General features: G+C 52.2%; 1 protein-coding gene across 8 annotated transcripts in view; it reads left to right on the top strand.

Moving 5' to 3' along the window:
* The first annotated feature begins 11613 nt into the window (after positions 1-11613).
* The window catches only part of TLE3 (TLE family member 3, transcriptional corepressor), a 46318-nt gene continuing 30940 nt past the window's right edge, over positions 11614-26991 (top strand). For all 8 annotated transcript variants that reach the window (XM_033107994.1, XM_033107992.1, XM_033107993.1 and 5 more), the window contains exons 1-4: positions 11614-11742; positions 12273-12373; positions 12881-12944; positions 13923-13967. In XM_033107994.1, the coding sequence (XP_032963885.1) occupies positions 11719-11742; positions 12273-12373; positions 12881-12944; positions 13923-13967 (234 nt within the window). In that variant the 5' untranslated portion in view covers positions 11614-11718. The remainder of the gene's footprint in view (positions 11743-12272; positions 12374-12880; positions 12945-13922; positions 13968-26991) is intronic.

The raw sequence follows: 26991 nt of genomic DNA, 5'->3' as shown, positions 1-26991 counted from the left end.
CCACTCTAGCTATGTGACACAGACAACATTCAGTGGAATGAATTAGCATCTAAGCCTCTAGTGGAAGGGCTAGAGAAGGCTGGGGACTGGGCCTCCAGGAACCATGCCTGGAACTCTTGAGAACTCACCTGCCAGAGAGACGGCCTCTTTGTTTTTTCCATTTTTTACTTTACCACGTACCATAAAATTTGCCATGTTAACCATTTTTAAGCGTACACCTCAGCGGTGTTAATTTTGTTCCCATTGTTGTGCAACAGACCTCTAGAACTTTTTCATCTTGCAAAAGTGAAACTCTGTACCCACTGAGCGGCTCATGTCCCCCTGCTCTGAGCCCCTGGCAACCACCATTCTGCTTTCTCTTTTTATGCATTTGACTACTCTGGACACCTCATGTAAGTGGAATAGTACAGTATTTGTGTTTTTGTGACTGGATTATTTCCCTCGATTATTTTCCTGAGATTTATCCATACTGTATGTAGCACGTGACAGGAGTTCCTTCTTTCTTAAGACTGAGGAATTTTCCATTGTGTGTATATACCACCCTTTATTTATCCATTCATCTGCAGATGGACATTTAAGTTGGTTCCACTTCTTGGCTATTGTGAATTATGCTTCAGTGAACGTAGGCTTGAAAATATCTCTTAAGATCCTGCTTCCAGTGTTTTGGAGTATATACCCAGAAGTGGGATTGCTGGGTCATAAGGTAGTTCTATTTTTAATTTTTTGAGGAACCTCCGTACTATTTTCCATAGTGGCTGCACTAGTTTACATTCCCACCAACAGTACACAAGGGTTTGAATTTTTCTACATCATCACCGACATGTTATTTTCTGTATTTTTTTAAAGTGGCCATCCTAATGGGTGAGGTTATATCTCATTTTAGTTTTTATCTCATTTCTCTAATGACTAGTGATGTTGAGTATCTTTTCATATGCTTGTTGGCTACTTGTATATCTTCTTTGGAGAAACGTCTATTCAAATCCTTTGTCCATTTTTTAATTGGGTTATTTATTTTTTGTTGTGAAGTTGTAGGAGTTCTTTATATATTCTAGATATTAGCCCATTATCAGATATATGCTTTGCAAATATTTTCTCCCTGTCCAAAGGTTGCCTTTTCAATCTATTGATTGTTTTCTTTGATGTGCAGAAGTTTTTAGGTTTGCTGTAATTCCATTTGTCTATTTTTGCTTTTGTTGTCTGTGCTTTTGGTATCATATCCAATATCATGAAACTTTCCATGTGGGGAAGTCTTATGGGGAGAATTCTTGTGGGGAGAGCTGCCTCTTCTAGCCGTCAGGAAGATGGGGAAATACACAGCCACCTTAGAACCTCTAACTTCAAGCATCCCCGCTGTCACCAAGATGCAGAGTTTAGAAAGCTGCACTACCCCTCTACCCCTGCCACAACTTTCCCTTCATATTTATGAAGCTAGTGACTAGGCATAGAAATGTGGGTGCAGAAAAAACCAGCATCTCCATAAAGGTGTCATTGTCCAAACCGACTGGGGTAGCCAAAGGTGACCTCTGCCATACTGCTGCTTTCCATTCTTGCTTGGGAACATCTGATTGTAGAGCCATATTCTCATCCAGCGCCCCAGCAGTGGAGGAATCTAGAAGTGTGATATTTCACCGTCAGTCTTTGCAGTGCAGGAAGGTGCCCAGTAAGGAGGCTGGGAGAGACGATGAGTGGCAGGGGGCCAAGATAATAAATTAGATGACGTATCAGAAAGTGCAAGCTTCTTAGCCCAGAGCAGACCATTGTTATACACTGTGACCTTCTAAGCCTGAAGGAATGGTGGGCTGATGAGGCAGGGTGGTATTGGGTAGGGTAGCGCGATGGTTATGGGCACCGGCTCTGCAGCTGGACAGGGCTGGTGTGTAATCCCAAGTCTACCCGGCGTGAGCTGTGTCACTTGAGCAGGTCACTGGGTCTCTCTGGGTCTCTCTTTTCTCCTCGGTAAAAGGGCAGCGAATGGGGAGCAGGGAGAGAGGGGGGCCCAAATAATCTGCAGCTCTCCCCTTCTGGGCTGCCTGGCCATCCCACCTGCTCTGGGGGTGTGAGTACAGCCCTTGGCCTCTCTGAGTCTCCCTTTTTTCTGAGGCCATTTCACTAGAGCCAATGGGAGACTGAATTTGGGCTCCCTAAGCGTGAAGACAATACAAGGTCTTCTGCTCTAAGACATCATCAAGACCCCTTGAGACCTGGAATTTCTGCAGCTCTTCTCTCTAAGTAGGAGAAAATTCTGTAGTCACAGCTGAGAGTGTCCGGACAGATCCTGTGTAGTTCAGTGATTCTAAAACTTCTTTTTAGGTCCAGAACCTCTCCCCTTTCCCCCAAAACAAAATATTTTGTAGAACCTAACCTGTAGAACAGATAAAAATTGGAGTTGTTCTGATTGAGGTGGGGGAAGGGATCCCCACCGCCACTCTCTCTACTTCCCCTTCTTCTCACTTCATCAACTTCTGCAGATCCCAGGACCTTCTTAGAGCACAATTCGAAAACGTGCTGGTTTATGGAAAGAATTCATTTCAATGCTAGAAGACCCAATTCTGGCAGAACTCACCATTATCAACTTGCATGGTGGTGGACACTTAAATCTCTCTGGTCCTCAGTTTTTTGATCTGTTAAATGGGGATAATTTTCCCAGCTCTACATTTTGTGTCTTGTCTATGAGTCTATAGATATTGATAGCACTTTAAGATGAAAACACAAAAGTAAGGTGGCGTTGGATGTGTTTGCACCTTGCTTTGTTCTGTAGATGTTTTGCAGTGGATTAGTGGTCAAATGGTAAGTTAAACCTCCAGATTTTCAAACTGAGTCTCTTTTTGCAATTTTATGCCAACGTCAAAATCTGAAATGGTCTATTTGCTTTATTCTCCTCTTTCTTACAACTGAAGCCCCTTCCCTCTTCTCCTGCCCCTATCTCTCCATGTTCCCAGAATTCCAGGGTCTACCTGCAGCCTGGACTTTCAGAGTCCCCATCTCCCTCTTCTCTCTGCACCCCCCAACCCTTTCCCTAGCCTACCCTTCTCCTCTTGCCCCAGACTCCCTCCTGCAGAACCTCAGTTCCAGGAAGAGCACCCCCAAATAAAGCAAAGTATACACCATTCCTGGGTCACCCCTCCACCCCAAAATACACACAATCTTGTCCTCTTTAGCCTTCTGCCTGACGTCTGTCAGAGCTGGGCCAACAGCTACTTTCCTATTTTCTGGTGTGACACAGACATCTAGAAGGCCCACACTTGTCCCCACTTGTAGGAGTTATGGGGGGGGGTGTCTTAGGACCTTGCCTAAAGCTGGATCTTCACAGGGAGACCTCATTTGAATAACTACATCATTGCTAATTTATAGGCAACCATTAAATTGGCTTAAATTCTACCCAAGGTAGGATCCCAGAGCCAGTTGATTTTAATTACTTGTAGAGAGCACTGAGAATAGAGAAAAGAGAAGAAAAGGGGTCTGAAGACCCTACTAAAGAGTTTGAAGGTAGAGGGTCTGAGTTCAGCAACCTCAACTTCTCCCCTGCCTGCACACATGATGTTTTCCTTCTTGTGCTTTGGTTTGCTCATCTGCAAACTAGGGACACAGAGAACTACCCTACTTACTAAGATTAAATGAGATAATGTATGTCAAGTTTCTTCAACCTCAGTACTATTGGCATTTGGGACCAGATAATTTGTTGTGGGGGCTGTTCTGTGCACTGTAGGATATTTACAGGCATGCCTGGCCTGCACCCACCAGATGACCCCTACCCTGAGTCACTGTGACAACCAAATGTGTCTCCAGATATTGTCCAATGTCCCCTTGGGAGCAAAATCACTTCCGGTTGAGAACCACCCGTGTATGTGAACACACCGGATAAACAAATCTTCACTATTATTTTATGTATGTGACAAGCACCGATTTATGAATTCATTTACTAAAAGGATAGAAAGTTGAGAGCACATATTTGGAAGTGAAAATCAAAGCAGTCGGGCAAATGAACACCCTCTCCTCTCGCCTTCCCTCACCCCACCCCCATGGAAAGTCAGCGTGCTTTGTAAGAATCCTGCCTGAATCACCCAGGTGGACCCAGAGCCGTGCTCTCCACTGGCCTGGATCATTCTCACAACGTGGGCCTCGCCCTTGTGAAGTTGGATGCATTAATACCAGCAAAATATTTCTTAATCTCCTAAGCCTCTGTTACGAATTCTTAAAAAGGAAAGAGAGGAAGGGCACAAATCTCTTAATTAGGACGCCCAATCACTTCAATAAATATTTGCCTGGTTGGACATGAGGCATAGAAACCCTGCGCCATCTGTCAATAGAGGTCAGCAAAGGGCGCCTGGGTAACCACGGGCGCAGTTCAGCTTGGCTGTGGACAGCGTGTTGGGAGTCTTATGCTTCTGCTAAAGGCAGGTGAACAAACACATTCCGTGCCTCCTCTGCTTACCTGTCCCCACCCCCCCAAAGTCCCAGGTGGACACCGGGGTCTCATTGGAAATCATTGCCTGGCTTCCTTAGCTTTCTGGAAGAGGTGGTGGTGGCCTCTTCTGCCACCACGCAAACCTAACCATCCTGTTCTCCAGAGTGTCCTGGCTGGACACCTGGGTCCTATCTGGAACTCTTCCCCTTCTTTCTACTTGGCCACACCAAGGGCCACCCTCTACAGGCAGTTTCCCTGATTGTCAACCCCCACTTTTCCACCCAATACTGCTTCCCTGCATAGACTCTGTTTAGCTCTTAGGGCCTATACACAGGCTGGAATCAGGAGCTGTCTGGCCTTGTATGTGTCCCAAAAGTAACGGCTTCCCTTAGATGTTGGTACCTCCAAAGCAGTTTTTGCAGAGTAGTTTTCTATAAATTCTTGTCAGGTAAGCAATCTGACGAGGTAAGCAGGTACCACGATGCCCATTTTACAAATGTGGAAACCAAGCCCCTGAGAGTTTCTTGCAGATCCTCAAGCCTCCTGATGCCCAGGTTGGGGGTGCTACACAGTACTGAGATGTGGATTCCTCTCTCCTGAACTTAGGAGCCCTCAGACACAGATTTCACTGGCCTCTGAAATAGAAGTGAGGATGAGGGAAGCAAGCTCTTAACTCCTTTCCTCTGGGACCAAAAACACCTTGTCAGGTGGCAAAAACACAGAAAGGATCTAAGGAAGCAGGCTGAGGGAAAGGGAACGGTGTCTGTTAGAAGTATTTGCTCACCCTGGTCCCTCTGCCCACTGGAACTTCTGTCCATTCTTCTGGGCTGAGTTCGAGATCTGCCCTTCCAGGAAATCCTCTGAGAACGCCCGCTCCCCCGACCACTCTTGTTCTCCCTCAGAACCAGACTGCTTGATTGTTGTGCCTTGTCTTCTCAGAAATGCGATGGGCTCCACTGCTGCCGCAGGCTGATTTCTCTGCCTCAGTCTTCCACCCCCATTCCCACAGGGCTATTCCTTAAATTGTCCCCCATTCTTTCCTATCCACCTCCACACACCTCAGGGGTCCTTGAGCAGTAGGGATGTCCAAGGTCATCTGAGGACCATGATAAAAAAAAAAAAAGGGAATTACAGAGATAGAAGGGAAGGCCTGACAACTTCGGGAAGGTGGGGAAGGAGCTCAGGGAAGGGGAGCTAGGTGTTTCTAGCTGGGTTTAGTTACGAATATATAGAATAAGGTGGGGGCTACTGTCTGGTTTATTCCCCCCAAGGGCTGGGACATTAGTCCTTCCTGTCTGCAAGTACCCAGAAAATGTGCGAGGAGTTGAATCACTCACTGGGTGGTTGCACAGCACCGTCATGGCCACATAGCTAACTGTTATTAATCACTTAATGTGCCAGGTTCTGTACTAAGTACATCGCAGGCATTATCTCCATCAATCCTCGGAACAAACCTCTGAGGTGGACTCGATTGTTATCTCCACTCTACAGATGAGGAAATGGAGGCTTAGCAAGATTAAATAAGTCCCCCAAGGTCACATAAGGTAGACCAACCAGATAATTGGAAGAGAGGTTGGGGGACTCCCTTGACCTTTCAGAGCTCCATCCCCTTCCCTGAAATGAGGTGGCTCCAGGACACGCTCTGTGGGGGCTCCCTCTGGGACTTCCTGGGGCCCTCCAGTGTCCTGTGGTCTGTCCTGAGGCCCTGAGCTGTATTTCCAGGAAAGCCATGGTTGTAGAGACAGTGGGGTGTGGTGGTGAAGACTCTAGAACTGAATTGCCTAGATTCAAGTCCATCAGCCACTGAAGTGACTCCAGACAAGTCATTGCCCACTCTGTGTCAGTTGCCCCCTCTGTAAAATAGGGGTGATAATGATAGCACTCACTTCATTCGCTGTGAGAAGATGAAGTGTGTTAACATGTGTCCAGTATTTAGAACAGTGTCTGACACATAGTAAGCACTATATGAGAGTTGGTTAAGTAACTAAAAATCCCCTTTCCCTCTCTGGTGACGTGCTTGCTTGTGGAGGAAGGCCTAGGATAACTGGTGGGAATGGGGGTGGCGGGCTGAAGGTGCGGGGACACAACTGGCCTAGCAATGGAACCAAAGGCCAACAATCAGAGAAGTCTTAGAGTCAACCAAAGGAGGGGGCGGAGGGCAAGGGAGATTTCTCTTCCCTTTGGGCAGTCTCTACCAGAAGACACCTAAAAACAAAGCCAGTGGCGGCTGTAGGGGAAGGGACACAACTCCACCCAAGGCACTGGGTGATCTCTTCCTCAAATAGGAGGCCACAGCTTAGTGGCTGATCTGAGCCAGACCCTTTAATTCCTGAGAAAGGGAAGACACATTTATTAACACTCTAACTAAAGTGTTTGACAATGATTTTTAAAGAACCAGAGGACCTGCTTTTGGAACTACCCGCCAACCACCCTGTGGCCCAAACGAGGGGCTGGAAGCCTTCGCTTTGTAAATCCAGGCCGGGCTTTCTGTTTCACCCGGGTGAATTTTTTTTTTTTTTTATTGTGCCAGGAATTCCTCTCCCACGTGGGGTGGACTCCGAGGTACTCAATTAAGCAGCCAATGAAAAGTCAGCTCTCCGGTAGCAAATGACCCTGACACTTCTTGTAACATAAACAGTTGAAACGTTTCCAATTAGAACTGGAGACAGAGACGTTTGAACTCTTTCTCTCCACTCCCCTCCTTCTTTAAAAATAATTGTCAAGCGCTTTGGACAGGGTGTTGTATACATGTTTTTTATTTTCTTTTCTCCTTCTCGAGCATAAAAGATTTTTTTCTCCTTGTTTTTCCTGATTTGTGGGGTGGCATGGGGGAGGGCATTGAGCGGTGGTGAGCATAAAGGGGTGCTGGCTTAGTTCCTTACCTCTCCGCTCTTCCTGCTTGGGGCTCTGGCAGCTCGGGAGAGCTGGGAGTGACGCTGGGTGCGGAGCGACTGGGAACCAGCGGCGGGTGCGCTGGGCCAGTGACCCTACCAAAAGAGCTGGTAGTGAGTGAATGAGTAAATAAATGAATAAATGTGAATGAATGAATGAATGCCTGTCCTTCAGCAAATGCTCACACGGATCCAGCGCAAGCAAAGAGGACTCTGGGATGGGATTGGCTGTCAAGTCGGTTGCCCTGGATTTGAATCCGGACACCTGCCCCGCTTGGGGCAAATTGCTGTTTCTCAGCCTCTCGTTTTTGCTCTATAAAATGGGGCTACCAGCCAGGCCGCTTCCCTCGGGAGGGAGGTGAAGGTAAAGAGAGTTCTTGCCTGGGAAGCAGTGTCCTGCCTTGTATGTAATAAGCGCTCTAGAACAGTTCTCACTCTTGACTGAGGGGCCACATACACCACACGCCGCCTCGGGCTCCTCCCAGGTACCCGGCCCGGCGCTGGCGCTGGAGCTCACAGGTGAACTTGACAGGAGTCTGCCCTTGTTGGAGCGCCCTGGCTCGTGGGGTCCCTGCAGGAGCGCGGACGTCGGGGTAGGAGCGACGCCGGAACCCGAGACAGCTGTTGTGCTCGGGGGTGCAGTCCGCGCAGACCCGGCCTCGGGGCCGGAGGTCCTCGGCCGACTGCGGTCGGCAGCCGTCGGAGCCAGTCCCGAGTGAGACAGAGAGAAGGAGGCCCGACGAGGCGCCGAGTCCCGGCATCTTGAAGACATTGTGTTTAATAAATCCGGGCGAGACGCACACCCGCTCTCCCCCTCTCCTCTCGGCTCCCAAATCGAGACCTGCTGTGGGATCCCCAGTTTATAGGGTCTTAAAACCCCCTACACTTTGATTAGCGGCTTCAAAGAGTTCTCTTTAAAGTTCGCCCCCTCCCCGCCCCCACTCCTCTATTACAGGCCACCCCTCCCCCAGACTAGACTTCTAGACTTCTGGACAGCAACAAAACAATGCAAGTTTAAGGTGTGGGGGGGACGACATTCAGGTTTCCTCCTTGCACGTGGGCCTTAGAAATTACCTGTTTCAGGCGTGCGCAGGAGTCGGGGAACCGTGGAGTTTGGGTGTTTTTCTTTTCTTTCTTTTTTTTTGGGGGGGGTGTGTGTGCGTTTTTTACCTTTATTATTTAAATTGATACGTTTCATTACTAGGGAGAAAAATAAAATATTCCTTTGATACACAAAATCAAATTGATATTTAGCCTCTGCTTACTTTTTTATGCATGGCTCCTTTATACCACATGGTAGTGACAGATTGTTTGAGCTGGAAGGAAAAGCCATTCAAAGCTAATTAAGCAGCCATTCCAAGTACTATTTGCAAGCGGGAGGCTCAGAAGCCTCGGCATTTGTCAGCGCTCCCCCACCCCGCGTGGTTTTGACTGACAGCTCTGGACGCGGACTGACAGCTACCGGCATCTCCACCAATCAGTAACCGAAGAGTCCCCTCAGTGGTCTCTGATTGGTCTTTCGGGCCTTGCTTGGGGCCGGCGTTGGCGGCCCCACGTGGGAGCAAGAGCGAGAAAGGGGCGGGGTGAGTAGGAAGCGGGTGCGCCCACCCGTGACGTAAGGGGGAGGGCAGAGAAGGGGGAGGGGAAAAGGAAGCTCCGAAGAGGAGCCATTTTGTGTCTAATGAATGCTGTGGCCAGATGCTCGCATCTGTCGAGCCGGGCTTCTCCCCACCCCCCCCCCTTCGGTGCGCGCCGCACACGATTTATGTTTTTATTTAGGAAAATAAATAAATGAAGAGAGGAGCGCGGTTCGGGGCGGGAGGCCGGAGCGGGCGCGGGGAGGTTCAGCTCCTAGGCGGGCGCTCACGTGTAACTCCCTGCGCACCGGCCTCCGAGCGCCCGCTGGCTCGCAGCTCTTCATTAAGATGCACAAGCGAACTCCGGCTCCTAATGAGGGGAAAATATAGATCCGGGGGCGCGCGGCCGGCTCGCGCGCGCCCGTCGGCCCCGGGCGCGTGCGGGTTCGCGGAGATGTTGGAGCTGGACCCCGGGGCCACCTGGGCCCGCCCACCCGGAGGCACCCGCGGGGTCTGGGGCGCGGCCGCTCAGGCCTCCTAGCCGCTCGGGGGCAGCTTCCCCTTGGCCTGTCCTCCCTGACGTAACCCCGAGCGCAGGAGAGCGAAGCTGTCGGTTTGCGGGCAAACTGGCCTCCGGAGTCGAGTGGTCTGTGCGACCGCGCGGGGAGTCCCGGAGGAGCGCCCGGGGCGGGTGAGCGTCTGCGCCTCCCGGGGCGTCGAGGCTGGCTGCTGTGACACTCCACAGGCTCGCCTGCTATCCCCTCCTCCGGCGTCCGCCGACGCTGTGACAGTGGCGCGAGCAGGCAGAGTAAACCAGGTCGGAACTCGAAGGACCCAGCCCGCGGCAGGGCAGGGCCACCACCCCATTCCCTACTCCGCTCCCTAGACCCGGCGGGCAGTGAGGAGCTGCGACAGGGCCTCTCTGTCCCCGCCGGGAAGGAGACCCGAGTGGGGACAGCGCGAATTGAGCCGGCAGTCCGTGGGCAGCCAGGCCTTTCCATCTGCGCTGCCCCCCAAGAGTTCCCCAGACTTCTCTTCCCAGGCAGCCGCTGCACATCAAAGTCGTGTTTATTTGGCTTTCCGAAAAGAAGGACGAATGAACAAAGAGGAAACACTGGGGACCATGGGGTGTTGGGGGTGCGCTGGAGGAGTAAAGAAAGGGACACCCTCAGTTCCGACCAAATTTTTAAAGGTGGGAGGCAGCTTTGAAAGCCACCATTTTCTTCGTCCTAAATCTTTAATGTGAAAACATTAAAGTGACAAAGTGATTCTGTTTGTTTTATAGTATCTAATTGGGCTGCTTTGCAGACCTAATGAGATTAGAGGGAGAAATGGTTCGCCGCCACTGCAGAATAAACTGATACATTACTACCAGCCACAGGTTTTAAGGACTGTACAGCCTGTCTTTTTTCTTTTTGTTGTTATTTCTCTCGTCTTCTCTCTTTCCCCCCTCGCCAAATAATTATTTGCTGGCAGATCGTGGAGGGAAAAAGAGAGGTGGAAAAAAACTCTAGCAGGCCGGGACTATAATATATATCTATTTATTATATGTCTTTCGGTTAATTCCTGATCAGAGGAGCGCTGTTTTTCACTCCCATGCGAAAGTCACCAGCGGGTAGGGCCTGATTGCTACTTTTCATGCATAGTTTTAGACACAAGAGGGCATTGTGACGTCGCGTCCGGCGGCGCCCAGTCGCAGGCCGAGTCCGGCGGCCCCACGTGGGAGCTCTACGCTCCCATTGGCCAGAGACGGGTGAAGCTGCCACATTATTTTGTTACTTTTCAGTCCCTATTTGGAACTGCTCTCGCGGCAGTTCAGACCTCGTGCTCGTCCCTCTCGCCTGTCTGTGTGTGGTATCCGCAGGTCCGGGGCACTTTTTTGATTGTGTGTGTGTGTGTGTGTGCGCGCGCGCGCGTGTGTGTGTGTTGGGTGTGTGTTTGGGGGATTTGTCGCGTCGCAGAGCGGAGAGCCGGGCCGAGGGGAAAGAAGGAAGCCGCAGAGCGCCCGGGTCTCGGGCTGCGTCTCCCCTCCGGCGCTCTTCTGCCTGCGAGCTCCGGCGCCGCGCTCGAGCTGGGAGCAGCTCTAGGACCCCTTTGCGGAGGCTTCCTGTGCCTGCTGGAGTTAGGATACCAGGTCGGCTGATTTGCACCCACTGAACCGGAGTTTCTTCCCCAGCCCTGGGAAGGGTTGGCGGCGGCGGCGGAGGCGGCGGCAGCAGCAGTAGCAGACGGAACAGCAGGCTCTCTTCTCCGAGGGGGGGCGTCGAAGCGCCCAAGCCGGGCTCCGGCCCTCACCCTCCGGCGCTCCTGCGGCCCGAAGCCGCACCTCGGAGCCCGCCTCCTTCCTCTTCTCACCGACAGCCGCCTTTGGGCTCGGACCCGCGCGCCACGGATGCTGGGGCTGCCCCGGCGCGCCCCCCTCCCACTCGAGTGATCGGAGGGGGCCCCGCGCTCGCCCCAGGAGAAGCCCGGGCCTCGGGACCCCGAGCCAGACCCGCGGAGGAGACGACGATGTCCGCGCAGCCCCCGGCTCTGACGCGCTCCACGCAGCCGGGGGAAGGCGGCCGGTCGCTGCCCGCCGAGCCCTAGGCGCACAAAGCCCGCGCCCGCCGCTCGGCCTCTGCGCCAGCCGACGACTTTGCCGCCCGCTCCGCGGCTCTTTGTCTCCGCTTGGGGCGGTCGCCCGACTCTGGGATTTCGCTGCGAGAGCGGGCTGGGGGGGCCGGGGGCGAGCTCTCGGTTTGCCGGCCGCCCCCCGCTCGGACTTGGCTCCCCCCTCCCCCGCACCTCCCCGGCCGCGGCTCTCGGCGCTTCCACGCTCTTGGAATCACGACCCCTCCCTGCCATGTATCCGCAAGGCAGACATCCGGTGAGTAATTGCAACTCGGTTTATTTAAGCATCTATCATGGCAGGGTAAACGAGGCAGTTTATCTGGCACCTCCATTTTGCTTGTTGCTACCTTTATGGAGTGTGTGTGTGTGTGTGTGTGTGTGTGTGTGTCTGCGCGCGCGCGCGCGCTCACACAAAGGGTATGGGGATGGGAGAGCGCCGCTGAGATAGGTTCATTCCACCCTATTGGTATGAGGGGCTGCTTGTGTCCTCCGCCCCCTCGCCTAAGTCTCCCAACTCAGACGCGTGTCTCCCCCGCCCCCATCTTACTTGGGAATGGGGGCCCCTTCGTGAAAAGGATGGGAGCCCCGGGGCCAGTTAGGGAAGGATTGGGGCACCACCGCTCCCCTCCTGGGAGCTGAGAAACTTGCCAGGATGGTTCTCGGCTGTGAGGGTGGCCTCTCTGATGGGGCGGGAGGAGGATGGGGACAGCCGCTGAGCGGCGCGGGCCGCTAGGAGTCCTGTCTGACGCCCCCGCCCCCTCCTTGTCTTTCCTTCGCGGGCTCCAGGCCCCCCATCAACCCGGGCAGCCCGGATTTAAATTCACGGTGGCTGAGTCTTGTGACAGGATCAAAGACGAATTCCAGTTCTTGCAAGCTCAATATCACAGGTAAGGCTGCTTGGGGCTGCCCCGGGGCTACGGGGAGGGGGCTTCCCCGCCACGGCTCCTGCCACCCCCCGCGGGGACCGAGGGGGCTCCCGACCCCGGGGCGGCGGGGCAGCCGGGCCTCCGCCTTTTGTTTCCCCTTTTCGAGCGCGGCGCCTTAACCCTTGGCTGCCCGCAACCTCCCGGCTCCCGGCTCAGCCCGCGGGGCCCCTGTGGTTTGAGGGTCCGGGTCCCGGGCTACCTCACTCCAGGATCTGTGGTTTGCGAGCCAGTGTCAGGATCACCCCCCCCCCCAAAACCCCGGTCCCCCGCGCCCGCAATCAGTCTCTTCGCTCGGCCGCGGGAAGTTTCTAGTTGTTTCACTCCCCCTCCGCCCCCAGGCTGCGGGGTAATGGGGTTCCCAAAGGGTTGTCAGGAAAGTGGAAAAGTGGCTCTTAGACGCCCTCGAGTTGGGGCCCCAAGGAGGCTGTGCAGGCCCCAGGCCTGAGCCGACTCCTCCTGCCCTCGCAGCCTCAAAGTGGAGTACGACAAGCTGGCGAACGAGAAGACGGAGATGCAGCGCCATTATGTGATGGTGAGAGGCGGCGACCCGGCGGGGCGCGGCGTGGGGCCGGGCGGACTGGAGCCGGGTCTCCCCCCTCCCCCAGGGCCCGCGGCAGGGCAGCCCCGGGAGCGGGTGGAATCTGAGTGTGGCCTGTGCGCCTTCCCAGCCTCCTTCGGCCGGCCACTCGGAAGGAGGGTGGGTGGGTGAGAGGAGGGCCAGAAAGAGAAACCCAAACCTCAGGCCAGCACTTATGCGCTACCTTTGTGTACCTTTAGTTTGTTATTTGAAGGTTTCCCAGAGGTCTGGTTGTCCTATCTTGGCGAGTAGAACAGGGCTGGATTAGCCCACATCAGGGTTGGATAAAAATCTCCCTTGGAATCCTCCTGGGAGTGTTTGGAAACTTTGCAGCCCTGGGATCTAGCCAGAATGGGCCATAAGCCCTCCCCCCTACCCTTTTCCTTCCCCAGGCATTTCTGAGAGGGGAGGATTAAAGCCTCTACTGCCCACTCAGGAATTCCCAACTGAGAATCTTGTCAGCCCTGGGATAGTCTTGTCCCCTTCCCCCGGTGTCTGTTCTAGGGAGTTTACCTCTTGCGTCTGTGAGAGGGCATGGGAGGCACTTAAGCGGCTCCCTGCGCTGCTTTCCACATAAGAGGCCTTCGACACATTGCTAAATAACTCTCAGAGGACAAGAGGGTCCCAGTGTACACAGGAGTCCCTGTTGAACCCGAACCTGTATAAACAGGATATATGGCACATGCAGTGCTTGTGGGAGGGAGGGCCCCACTCTTCTGACTACTGTATGTAGTATAATGTTCTGTTGAGAACAGCACTCACTCCTTGTCAGCTCTTTAAACCCTCTATTGCTGGCTTTGGGGTTTAATTTAAACTTCTTCATTAGCAAATGTATCCTAAAAGTATGATTTGACCAAAATCTTCCCAAAAGCTGACATAGGAAAATGGAGAGATTTCTGTGTTTCTATTAATGGCAGTTCTTTTCACTTTTAGTACTATGAGATGTCCTATGGCTTGAACATTGAAATGCACAAGCAGGTAAGTGCTTTTCTCTTTAAAACTACATCAAAGGGGAAAATTGTACCTTTAGGATCTGCTTTAGAGGTTCCTGAAACCAAGAGGTGACTGGCTGCTTTTATTTGTTTTAATGTAGAATTCTCAAGGGGAAATGCAGGGTGTGTGTGTGTATGTGTGTCTGTGTGTGTGTGTACATGCAAAAATGTGATGTCTGCCTTGATAAGATTAAACTTCAAGAGTCTTAAAAGCCAGGCTGAGCTGTCAATACTTAAAAGAACAAGCCACTAACTGCTTAAAAATATAAAGCTAGAATGAAACAGAACCCTAGTGCCTTGCATGAGGGAGCTTTCTCATCTCTTTCTTAATTTGAAAGTATCCACCTTCCCATTTTACAGAGAAGGAAGGTGAACAGCAGAGATGAAGTAACTTGCCCAGGGGCAGCCTGGCCCGGACTTTTGAGATGGCTGGGAGTTGAGCTTACCTTTGAAATCCTGAAGTCAAACCAGTTTAGCTAGTGTGGTGTTGCCTGATGGATATGTAAACTACCTCATATTGTCACTCTTTTAATAACAGTATACCTCAAACTGAGCAAATACAAACACCCTTTATCTGGGTGCATATCAGTAAGTAGTCCCTGGTGCTAGGCTGGGCTGTGGGAGAGGCCTGTTTGTGTATTTGTGTTCTGAGGAGAGGCTGCCTATAATTTGGCTTGGCCAGGATTAGAGTTGGCACGTATAAACGGAGTATAAATGGTGTAGGCCTGTTGTTCTTTTTAACAATTGGTGTTCTTGAAATCTCAGAAGGCTGTTGACTCATGCTAGCCTTTGGTGACCGTGACTTGAATGGATTTTCTGCTGTAAATTAACAGTCGTTTACAAGGTTTCAATTTTGCTCTTTCAGGGGGTAGGACCCACGGCAGGTGAGAAGGGCAGGTGACCTCTGGAATGCTCTCAGATTCCTGGAATCTGCCTGCTCCAGTGGCTTGTATAGACCCTATGAATCTGTAGTTTCCTTTCCGCTCCTGGAGGGAGCCCCCAGGTTGGGTGCAGGGTGACCAGAAAGGGGTCTGAGTTTACTGAACAAGGTGGGAAGCCAACTTGTTGCTTTCTGAGGGATTAGTTCTTCAGGGATGCACTTGAAGGATACCAGGATTTTACTTCCTGACCCACAGAAATCATAAACACATATCGCTTTGCGTGTAAAGATGTTTTTCTTCGGGAGAATGGTTCTGCCCAACTTTAGGTGGAACTAACTGGGTTTGACTGGTGCAGTAAGAATGCATGAAGTGGAACTGGGGTCCCAGGTGTTCAAGGACCTTGGGGTGTTATGCAAGGTGCCACCTCCTCCCTTTCTCCACCCCCCCTTTTTTTTCTCAGCGCTTAGTATCTTGGGTGTGTTTAAAGAGGGTAATTGCACCCAGGTTTAAAATTTATAGCAGCAGTTATTCTAAGAGCTTCATAATTAAGGTGTAATATGTCGTTGCATGTTGAGGTCTGCATGGGTGGTGTTTCTCCCCGGGTCTGTGAGTGGTGGATGGGTCTTTGGCACAAGAATCCACCTTGGCTGGAGGAGCAAAGCTATTCCCAGAATCCTGAGGACACTGAACTCATGAAGAGTTAACCATCTTAACGCGTTTGGTGGTGGCGTTTGCATAAAGAGCAGCTGTGTGCATCTGGGGCTTCTGGCCATTCCCCAGTCAGGGTCCTTAGGGGGAGTATGCCTGAGGTTTGGCTACATCTTCTCATGTAATCCTCTCAGCTGCCAGAGGCTCATAGATGGATTCTCTGTCCCTTTTTTTATGGGCGAGGAAACGGAGGCTTCAGGGGCACCAAGAGAGCAGAGCTGGGACTCAAATCCAGGCCTTTGGATTCCTAGCCTGGGTGCTTCACCCTCCTTGCCTGCCCTCTGCCTTTCAGCCACAGTTCCCATTTGCTTCCCAGCATGCTGTGCCTGGGAAGAGTTTATGGCAGTCCCTGAGTTGGGTGAAATCACCCTGTGGCTGTGTAGGAACAAAGGCGTGCAACCTTGACCTAATGGGGCTGGCCACTCCCTCAGCTTGCGAGCTTTTTGCAGAAGAAAACCCAGCCACTAATTGTAGTGTGGGTCTTGGGTGCATTTGGCGGGTGGTGGTTAGGCCTGAGCAAACAAGTTTATCAGCTGACCTGTTTAGCGGTTGACTGGTGTTTTATCTGCACACACAATCGAGTGACTGGAGTGCTTGAATTATTCATGCAGTGTCCTGCCCTCTAGACTTGACTGTTCGTGTGATTACATCTGCCTGGAACAAACAGGCTGGATTCTTCATTTTTCAGCTCGGGTGGGGGTGGGGACTGTCTGTACTTTTTTGTATAATAGATGATCTCCGGAGCTAGCACCTTGGGAAGTGTGGCCGGTCCACAGCCTGCTCTCACACACGCCACACCTTACCACCACCACCAGAGGAAATGCCTATTAGTTGGGAACCACAGGTTCTGCCAAATGGGCTTGAGTATTGACAGAGGGCAGCTGATGAGGTGCGTCCAGCCCATTTTTATTTTACTGAGAGGTTAAACTCACTGTGGCTGGCTTCTCTCTTGGCTGTTTTTCTGTCTCCCTCTCGTTCTTTTTTCAAGCTGTCAAACCCCAGAGAAGTAATAAACGGTCTCGACCTACTCCTCTGCCTCCCTCCCTAATTATGGTAAAGCAAAGATTACAGAATACAGGCCTGGCCCGAGACTTCAGGAGGTCACTCACCTCCTCTAAGCCCTTGCTTCCAGGCAGAATGTCAAGGGTGATTCAGCGAGGCCAGGGAGGCGGTGATGGCCGACCAGCTCATCAGTTCCCATCTTGTTTCTGCAGAGGATTTGCAGTGTCAGCCACAAATCACAAAGCCGGTTAGCAACAAGCACGCCGGAGCCACTGTTGTGCTTTGGGTTGGAGGCCCTGACGCCGGGAGACACTGGGTCAGGCCACTTTTCACACCTTCCGCCCATGAGCGATGAAGGTTTGAGAGAGGACATGAGGCGTTTTGAGTTGGGGGCAGCCTCATGCCAACACTGCACGGTCACGCTTTCCTGGAAACCAAACAACCCCTCCTCTCAGTTTCCTTTGCCATCCTGGAACTGGGAGAGCCCTTTCAAGTTACAGATGAGGAAACTGAGGCCCCGAAGGCAGGGAGCTGATGCATCCAGACGCATCCAGTCCCTCGTTAGTGACAGGGCTGCTGCTGTAGCCTTTTCTCCCAGCCCCAGGTCTCCAGCAAGACTCAAGAAATGAAGAGTGCTCGTGTACTAATAGCACTCTGTGTCTTTAATTACCAGGGCTTCGGCCTGTGCCGTTATCTCCAGAGGCTAGGGCTCCAAACCTGTCTACACCAAAGTCCAAAGTACCCCCACTTCGGGTTGTAAAACCCTATCAGCTAAACCCTCTTTGCCCAGGGTCCTCTTCTGAATTGCCAGTCATTTGTACAATTAATGATTTGAGGTGCGTAATAATACATGCAATGCGTAACAAGCAATCCCAGAGGCAAGGTTCCTGGGTGAGGTAAAGGAGTAAAACCTGTGAACTTTTTACTCGGATACAGCCAGCCATGAGGGTGGCCGTGAACACAGGGCTGAGGGAGAGATGGGACATCTCCATGTGTCACCTGCTCTCTCTGGGTCCTCTCACCTGAGTAATAAGAGTCTTGGGCTGCAAGATCTCCAGGTAGGACTGCTTGAAGTTCTGTAACCTTCGTGAAGGTGTGGGTGGCCCCAGCGAGCCAGCAGGTGGCGAGGTTACAGAGACATTACCCGGGCGTTGAGTCTGTTGTGATCGGGAGAAGGTGGCACTGCCCTCAGCGTGGAAGGGGACACGGATCGTCATACATAGGGCTGTGCCTATTTGTGTGGCATCTGCGTTGAGCTTAGAAGAAATCCGATAAGCAGTTTTTGGCCGGAGTGCTGGCATCTAAGAAGCCGTCTGCACCCTGGTTTCCATCTGACTTTTCCTGCCTTGCTGCTCTGCCCTGGAACAGTCTCTGGTAGTCACACAGCTTCGGTCACTGCACGGTGTCCCTGCCTCACTCGGCTTTGGGCTCTGCTGGTCTCAGAGCTCTCTTCACCCTGTCCTGTCCACGTCCGAGGAGGCCCCTCACCCTTCCAGACCGCCTCCCCACCAGCCTTCTCTGGCCCCTTCGTTGTTGCCCAGGGCGTTGTACAAGGTGGGGTGTGGTGCTTCTCTGGGCCTTTTTCTTCTCACGTATTTATTTGATCACTGAAATGACCTGGGAGATGGGCAAATGCTCCCTTGTCCTCACTTTACCCATCAAGGAAGCTGCCTGGGTGGGAACCTGGCTTCTAACTGAAGCCTCTTTCCATGGACTCTGGACCAGGAGGCTCCTGAGGGCGCAGAGCTCTTCTCTCTCTCTCTGGATTCCTCCCTCTTCACCTTGTATAGGAAGGGTTTAGTCTGTGTCACAGGCCCTTTGTTTCCTTGTTGTTGTAGGAGTGAGTTAGTCAAGGAGTGAATTTCCTTTTTTCTTCCTGCACAGGACAGTGTTTTGCTGTCCCATTTGCTGTACAAAATCCTGGGACACCAGGAGCAAAAAGGTGATGAAGGCCAACCCTCAGCATGTTTTCCTTTACGATCTCACGCTTCAGTATCGAGTCTTTGTAGCTTTGGAGGAAGGCCCTCTGTTTAGGTCTCTTCTGTGTACTTAACACATAGTACGTGCTCAGTGAACATGCCGGTTTTGCTTTCCTCGGTGGAATTCTGATTCCCTGGGCCCTGTGAGTAGGAAGGAGGGTGTTACCTGTGGGCTGGCCGCTGGCTCTGCTCTGCGGGCTTCCTCCTACAGCTCCGCATCCAGTTTCTTCATCAGTCAAATGAGGGGGTTGGCTTCATTCCCGAAACGGTGATTAGGGGCCCAGGATGTGCTGGGTGTGGGCCGGGGCGGGTGCATGAGACACCCTTTCCTCCACTGGGGAGCTGGGCATCTAAATAAGTCATTGGAATGCAGTGAGGTAAGTGCTACTATGGCCGAGTGACACAGGAGGAGGCGCACGTAGGACAGAACAGAATGGCTTATTCTTCCTGGGAAAGGGGAGTCGCACAGGAGAAGCCTGCACCCAAGGGCTGTTACTTGAGCCGCGTCTTGGAGGGCAGGGGTTTGTGAGGCAGAAGCCGACACTGGAGGCTCCTGCAGGGGTGGCAACAGCGCATGGAAAGGCAGTGAGTGTGTTCCGGAAGCCACAAGTCCACAAGTCTTTGGAATGGTGCTGAGAGGGCTCCACTTGGGGAGTGAGGCGAGGTGGTGACATTTTGCAGCAAAGTGATCTCCAAGGCCTCTCTGCTCTCACACTCCTGACTGGCTCCTGTGTCCCCAGATGGCTCTCCAGGGCTGGCCCGAGTCCATCTGCCTGAGTGGGGGTGGGGGAGCGTTCCTGTGTCTGCTGCCTCCCCTGCCTGTGTCCCCACAGTAATAAGCTGGTTGGGACTTGATTTCCTAACGTGGCATTGTCTCCTTTCTCATATTGGTAATTCTGTAATGACTGGTTGTGACCCGCCCCTCCCCCATATTTAATTCTCATCAGCCCAGCTCTCCACTTTGCTATTAATGATAGCAGCCAGCAAAATAGCTTTCAACATGCCATTGACAGTCTGGCTTAAGAGTGCACTTGAAGTAGTGCTAGACAGCTGAAAGCACCCATAATTGTGTACCAGAGTGAGAACTGCATGCTCAAGGGCCTTGTTTTTATATGCTTAAAGGGACAATATCTTGTTTTCAACAAATGCTCTCTGAGACTCATAGCCAAGATGCTTTCTTCCCCTCTCACTTTGCTTTTCTCCCTTGGCTGTTTCTTTTCTTTCTCTTGCCTTTCAAAGTAAAAATGTTCCCACTCAGGTTGGGGCTAAGGACAAACTTTAGGAAGGGGGAGTTTCCTACCTTCACATAAGTAAGGATGATTCCCTGAGTTGGTCCCTTTGAGGCGTCATCCATTGCAGACAGCACACCCCAGGGACAGCACTAAGCCCACCTGTGTCCCCCCCCCCCACTCCCCAATTAGGACCTGGCATTTCTCAGGAGGTAATGAAGGGGGCGGAGTCAAAATTCTCACCAACATTGATTTGAGCTCTTTTGTTTGCTCAGGAAGTTGCATAGTCAGCATGAGGGTGCGGCAGACAGGCTTTCTAGCCTTCGCTGAATGTTTAGGCAGAGGCCACCTTTGGGGGGGCCGTGGAGGAGGGGTCCTCCTGTTGGAAAGTCAGATCAGGGACTCTAAGCTCCTTTCAAATCAGATTTCAGGAGGCTGTTCTTGTGCGGAGACCCCTCTGGAAACGTGAGGGTGGGTGAGGAGGGATTTATATTCTCAAGTGGAGTTTCATCCAGGCTTAGGGGGTTACCCGCGGGTCCTCTTTAAATCAGCCCTGAAGATTTGGCCTGACAACAAGTACCTCCCTCCCCTTCACCCCCGCCAACTTCATTACTTTGAAGATGCAACAACCTTTTGGGAAGAGGCTCCCTTCACCCACTGTCACCAAAGCTTTTCTTTACCAAGTGTGCCCTTTGAAAGGTGAAGAAAGAGCCAAGTTCGCTGCATTGGGAAAGACCAGGGTGGGGCTGAGAGGCCAGGCAAAGCCCTGCTGGGTCTGGAGTCTGGGCCTGACTATTGCCCTGTTCTCTCGGAGGCTGGCTGTTCTTGGCCAGGGCTAGGAGCGTGGATGGGCTTGGCTTGTGTGTCAGAGGGGGCCCCTTATTTACCTACCGTGGGAGTGACACAGAGGGTGTCAGGGGTCCTGGGGCAGCTGCCACCACTCCCACCAAACAATCCCGGGAGAAGGCCTTTACTGAGGATAAAGCGTTTGCAATTTTTGATCTTCTAAATATTATAGCTACTAATAATATAGCCCTAAGGATTTCTGTAGCACTTGATTATTTACAAAGCAGATAAGACATTCTCATTTTAGGAACCTAGAATGATAGGCATTTGGGTCCAGGACAAGCACACAGCAGGATGAAAGCACTGGAGCGTGGCGTGAAAGGCCTGGGGTGTGAAGATTACCTGCATCCTTCCTAGGCACTAGAGGGCTGTGCTATTAAATTGGGGCTGTGGGGGCAGGGCGAGGAGCGGAGTGTGGTGTGGATTGACATGTAGGTGAGTTCCCTGAGGGACAGGACCTGTGTGTGTGTGTGTGTGTGTGTAGTCTCTGAAGCCCTTGAGCCCTGTACGGTGTTTGTCACGCTTGGAATCAGAGTGTGGGTTTTGTGGGGGACTCAAGAAGGGTTATGTTCCAGTTTGGGGTTCTCCCTGAACCTGTAGAGCATTATGGACTTTCTGGGAAGGAATGAAGGCTTTCTCAGGTTTCTGAGGGAGTGAGACCTGTCAGCTGTAAGAGGTGGGATTGTAGAAAGAAATGTGTCATAAACCTTTAAAGTGTCTTTAATGTAGCTTAAGCATTTTTTTTTTAATCTCACGTTGTGGACAGTTTAAGTATGATGGGAAGAAAGGAGGGGCGGGGAAAGAGATAGCTAGGAGGAAAGATGATAAAGAAGAGATATGGGGGAATAAGGAATGGGGAAAGGTGGGTAAAACATGCTGAATCTGAATTATAAGAAGTAGCAGGAAGCAAAGGTCAGGGGCTTGGAGGAGGATTAGTAAAGTGCTTGTCATGCCTTGGCGTTCTATTTAGGCATGGAGTTCATAGGGTTATGGCCTTATCTCATGGCCCTTTTAAATCCTTGGTAACCATTGTTCACAGCTCTTCAACTGTTTTTTGTTTTTGTTTTTAATTTTGACTAACAGCTCTTACTGGTCCAACGGTAGAAGTTCCTTTTTAGTTTGCACTGGAAGGTTACATTTTCCCTCAAATGCAGCAAGAGTTCTTCCCACCAGCCCTGCAGCACTGGGAATCCCAAGAGCAACGTGGGGCTGGGGTGGGGGGACCGTGCCTTCCTGGTTGGCTGGGAGGCTTGTGTTTTAGACTCCTATACCACCCAGCCTGTATGCAGTTGAAGGGTGGGAGGAAGAGGCCCTCCACATGCTCCCCAAATGTTTCCCTAGGGAGATTCGCTCAACAGGTCTGTCCTGACTCTGAGTCTAAAATGGATACTCTTGTCAGGGGCGTGCTTTGTGAGCCAGGCGTGATTTCTGCTGGGGAAGAGCAAGGCGGTTCAGTGTACACTAGTGGGCAAGGCAGGCGTGTGGGGGGAGGGTGTCAGTCTTTGACCTACGGTGGGGGTGGGGCACAGGAACTGTCAGATTTCCTGTCTGAGAAAGCACACTCGGTGGGCCTGGAGAAGCTGCAGGTGGTACCCTAGAGGGAGGGGCTAAGTGGCCTGGGGGTGCAGAGAGAGGATGCGATTGGGCAGATGGAGGTGGTGAGCCCAGGGGTGCATTAGCTCCTTAAGCCCTCCCTCTGAGAAGAGAAGGGGGCCCCTTCCTCTGCTCCGTCCCCAGTGGAGAGGGCTGCAGTTGACATGTGGGGCTGGATCATTCTCCGGGTGAGGCGGTCCTGTGCGTCAGTCCATGTTGGTTTGGCAGCATCCCTGGCCTCTCTACCTTGTAGTCCTGAGACGTCCTAGGGAAAGACTGGAGGAGTTGAGGTTGATGGTACTTCCCTGTGTCCCACCCTCACTCCTGAGGACCTGACACTCCATCCCAGAGAAATGGGAAACTCCATGAAGCTAGTTTGAAATGGGGAGAAGCATTGGGGTCCCCCAAGAGCTGCCGTGCCCCTGCCAGGGTCTTTCCACTGTTGGCTTGATGCTCCTTGTCACCTGGGAATTTGTATGTGGCACCAAGGAGCCCTGCCTGCTAGAATTTCTTACGGTGCGGCTGTCTAGATACTCCCGTCAGCCTTTTTGGGTTTGTCTCTATTCTTTCACCTGGTTCTTACCGCGCTGCACGAGGAACCTCTACCTGGCTTCCCTTCACTACCCACCTGACCAGACAGGCCCCTTCCTTAAACTCCCGAGATGCTGCGGGAACTTTGGGCATTTCTCAGGCCTCCTGGGCGGGCAGGACGGCTCCGTAAGACACACCCATTTTTACTGTCAGCTCTATGCCAGTAGGTTCAGAGTTTCTCCGTCAGAAGTCACCTGGTTCCTTATGGAGGACCCTGGGAAGTCAGTTGCGGCGCAGCAGGAGCTGGGAGGTGGTGGGTCCCGGTGGCTGAGAGACAGGCTTTGCCGTCAGACAGACTTGGGCTTGAGTTTTAGGTCAAGGCTCTGTGACTTGGGCAGACTATCTGATGTCTGTGAACTTGAATTTGTAATGGGGGTGACAGTCACCCTGCTTATTAGAGCGGTGCTGCCCCGCGGGACTTCCTTCCATAATAGAAATGGATTATCTTACTGTCCGGTATGGTAGCTCCCAGCCACTATACGTGTTGAGCCCTGGAAATGTGGCTACTGTGACAAAGGAACTGAGTTTAAATTGAATTTTAATGAATGTCAGGTAGCCACACGTGGCCTGTGGCTTTGACTGGTGACGGTGCGGTTACAGGGAGTGTTAGGAGGATTATGGATTATGTGAGACGTTGCGGATCAGCCGCTCAGCGCGGTACCCACCTTACGTGGAGGAAGACCTCGGCAAAGGATTCTCACAACGGGACAGAGTCCCAAAAGTTACCAAGGCATCCCAGAGTGAGGGCAAGAGCCGTGGCATGGGGGATGTTGTAAGACTTCCCAGAGCCCTTTGTCATTTGTTCCTTCTTGGCTCCATATGCCAGCCTGCATTGTCAGCGTGAGCACCGCCTAACGAGGCAACACTGGTGTTTAAAGACGTCACATGACTTGCTTGTGGTCTCACGTAGGGGCAGGGTCAGAACTGGAAACCAGGTCTGTTTCATTGTGGACCAGAGACCTTTCCCCACAGGCCAAATCGAGTGTGTTCTCGGGGTCGCCCCGCAGGCCCGCCTCCTGACCCACCTGGACTCCAGGGCCTTTGCTCCAGTGCTGGGGATCCCCAGAGAGAGCCCCGAAGGAATCAGTGAAACATGCGTGTCAGCACGTGTAGATCAGGCCGCCTCAGCCTGGGCACTGTTGACCTTTGGGGCTGGATCATTCTCTGGGATGAGGCTGCCCTTGTGTGTCCCTTGATGTCTGGCAGCATCCCTGGCCTCTGTCTCTTAGTTGTCACCAGCATTGCTCCCGTTGTGACACCCGGGCAATGTCACCCGGGGAAGCAGAACCGCCCCTGGCCCAGAACCCTAGATGTTGGGTGTGGAATTCTGTGCTGCGAGCTGGGAGACTGTCTTGCTCTGTGACCTAGGCAGCTCCTTGCCCTCGCTGGGACTCATTTTCCTCCTCTGCAAAATGAGAAGTTGAATGGGATGGTGGTTTGGGAGGAGGTGGGTTTAAGAGGGAGCAGATCGTATAAAGAAGTTTCCAAAAAGCCGATTCTGATTTCTGCGGCCGATGAAATGCCACCACTCCTGCCATCCTTGTCTGGGGAGACAGGAGCGGAGCCTCTGACCCTTTTAATCTAAGGAAGAGTCATGCTCTTTGGTTGTGAACTCAGTGGTGGGTGGATAAAATGGGGCTTTCTTTCTGCCCACAGTCTGTCCCCTCCTGCTACACCTCATTTTCCCTTCCCTGCCACCCAGGTTTCCCAGAGAGCCTCTGTCCTTAAAGAGTCATGGCCAGTGTTTCCTTTGTAGCACTGCCCTCATGGGGAGACCCCGAAATTTAAGGAGCTGCCTCTGCAAGGGTAATGTGACTTTTATAGCCTGTTGAGGGGCAAAGGGAGATTTACATAATGTTCCAAGGGGGATTAGGTGGGGGGGTTGCCATGGCAACCCCACTGCGATGAATTGAGAATTTTTCCCCCTGGCAGGGGAGTTGGCCAATGGAGTCTGGGAAGGTGGGGGAGGGGCAGGGGGTTATCTGAGGGGAGGGCGGGGAGGGAGGGCTGGGGGCGGTGGCAGTGCCTGGGATGAATGGGCAGTGTTGGGGGAAGGTGTAATCTGAAAAGGCTCTCCCTGTTCTGTCTGCACAAGCAAGCTCTTTGAGGGCCATCCCCTGGAGTGGGGGTGGGAGGCAAGCAGAGTTTCATGTGTTTGGGAACCAAGAAATTAAAGTGAACAAATATTTAAAGATTATTGGATCTTGTTAACAGGAAGCCTGGTAGATGGAAACTGAGAGACTGAAAAATGAACGCCTTCCAGTCTTAGAGCCAGGGAGGCACTTGGCTGTCATCTAGGCCCAGGTCCCTCCCACGCAGTGGTGCCTAGCCCCCTGACCCTGGCAGGGGGGGGGGCATTGAATGCTCCCAAGGACGGGGCACTCACTTGCACCGAGCACTTAATTCATTTTTGAGATTGTTATGCTGGACTCAGATCTCCCTCGTCCATATAATGGAAACTGAGGCCCAAGTGCAAGACAGGACATACCTGGGGCTGCAATGCAGGTCGCTAGATTTTGCGTTGCCAACTCTCAGGGTCAGTGGCTTAGAATCGTACTCTATTCCGCCATCTCGGCCCTTCCTCACGTCCTTGCTCCGTCTTACCGTTCCCAATTCCCTTACCCCCTAGACTCTTGGCAGAAAATACCTGAGATTTCTGGTGGGGAGAGAAAGGGAAGGCGGAATTCCTTTCGGGGAAGCACAAAGGATTGCATCACAAACTCAACACCCCAGACTCTCTTGCCTCTCTTCTGTCCTTGCTGGGCAGGGGCTGGTGTGCTGTCCTCACTGCTATCCTACCCTGTGTGAAGGAAGGGCCTGGGGGCTGGTGCCTGCAGGATGGGTCACAGGCTAGCCTGAGCCAGTGTCCGGTTCCCTCCCCTGGGAGAGTGAGCCTCAGGGTCATGCCAGGGCTGGGCCTTTTCTTGTACCAAGCCCTCCCAGCATAAAGAATTCAGCAGGCTTCTTCGGAAGCGTAAATATTTAATGGTGTTGTAGTTATATATAATTTGATCAATATGTCCGTGCTAAAAGGGCCTTTAAGGAGACTCACCTATCATTGAGTGATCTGTGATATAAACCTCCCTGGCCCCTCCAGGAGCAGGGGTCATTATCTCCCTCGGCTGCTAAGTGGATCATTTATTTGCCCCTTCTTAAAGACACTGCGTCGCTGCTTTTCCCATAGAGCCTGTGGCTCAGATGAAGTGGGGCCTGGGATCCCCACGCTGGCTTTTGCTGGAGGTCTCACCCCTCCCCGTCCCTGGATTTCTCTCCCACTGGCAATAAAACACCCACTTGCTTTCTTTCAGTTTGGCCTGAGGAGAAACTGCCTGGCAAGGAATGTCATCTTGTAGTCCAATAATTGAGGGCCTATCAATTTAGAATTGCCTTGGAAATGCAATGGGATATTTTAAGTTAAAATTGCCCAGACACATTGTTCTGGAATCTTTCAGTATTTGATTGCTGGCTGATTGTGGCGCCCAGCTGCTGGAGCCCTCCTCCTTTTATACAGCCCCCCCCCACCCCCACCCCCGCCCTTCCTGTGCCCCTGTGATTTTAATTCAAGATGAAGCAGACTCACTTTGAACACCCTAGTACTGGAGTCGGAGAAGCCGGTGAAACCTGATTACATACAATTCAGGAGCCCCGGAGTGGACCGAGTCCCCACCCCAAACGCATGCTTTGAGAGGAGTGACCAGAGTGACCCGAGGCCCAGCCACTGGGCGTGTCTTTTCCAGGGGTCACATGACACACCAGGCACAGCTGAGTTGAAAACCACCATTTACACAAGGCTTGGGAGTGTGACTCATGTTTCACATAGGCAGGTATCTTCTCATCTCAGTTTTCTCGAGCTCATCCACAAATGGGTCTCCGGATTCACACCACACCATCCTGATTGTCCCAGGAAGAAATCCGTGTTGCAGAAGTGAAACCAGGAGCCTAGTGGTGGCCCCTTGGCTGACTCACAGACGTGGAAATTGCTGTTACTTCCCACTCAATGATACGTCTTGAAGAGCCTGTCTTCTGCTCACAACCGTTCTTTCCTTGTGAATCAAAGAAACCCGGACAGTGGGTGCTTGATGCATACAGATAGGACATCACTGCTCAGTGACAGTTGTGTGCACTTTTGCTGATGGACGTAGTTGAATGTGTCCATGCTGTGAGGACTGGTCCTTGGGACT

Source organism: Rhinolophus ferrumequinum, chromosome 6 (assembly GCF_004115265.2).
Source record: "Rhinolophus ferrumequinum isolate MPI-CBG mRhiFer1 chromosome 6, mRhiFer1_v1.p, whole genome shotgun sequence".
Lineage (NCBI taxonomy): Eukaryota > Metazoa > Chordata > Mammalia > Chiroptera > Rhinolophidae > Rhinolophus > Rhinolophus ferrumequinum.
Note: the sequence above shows the minus strand (reverse complement) of the source record. Positions and strands in the feature narration are given on the sequence as shown.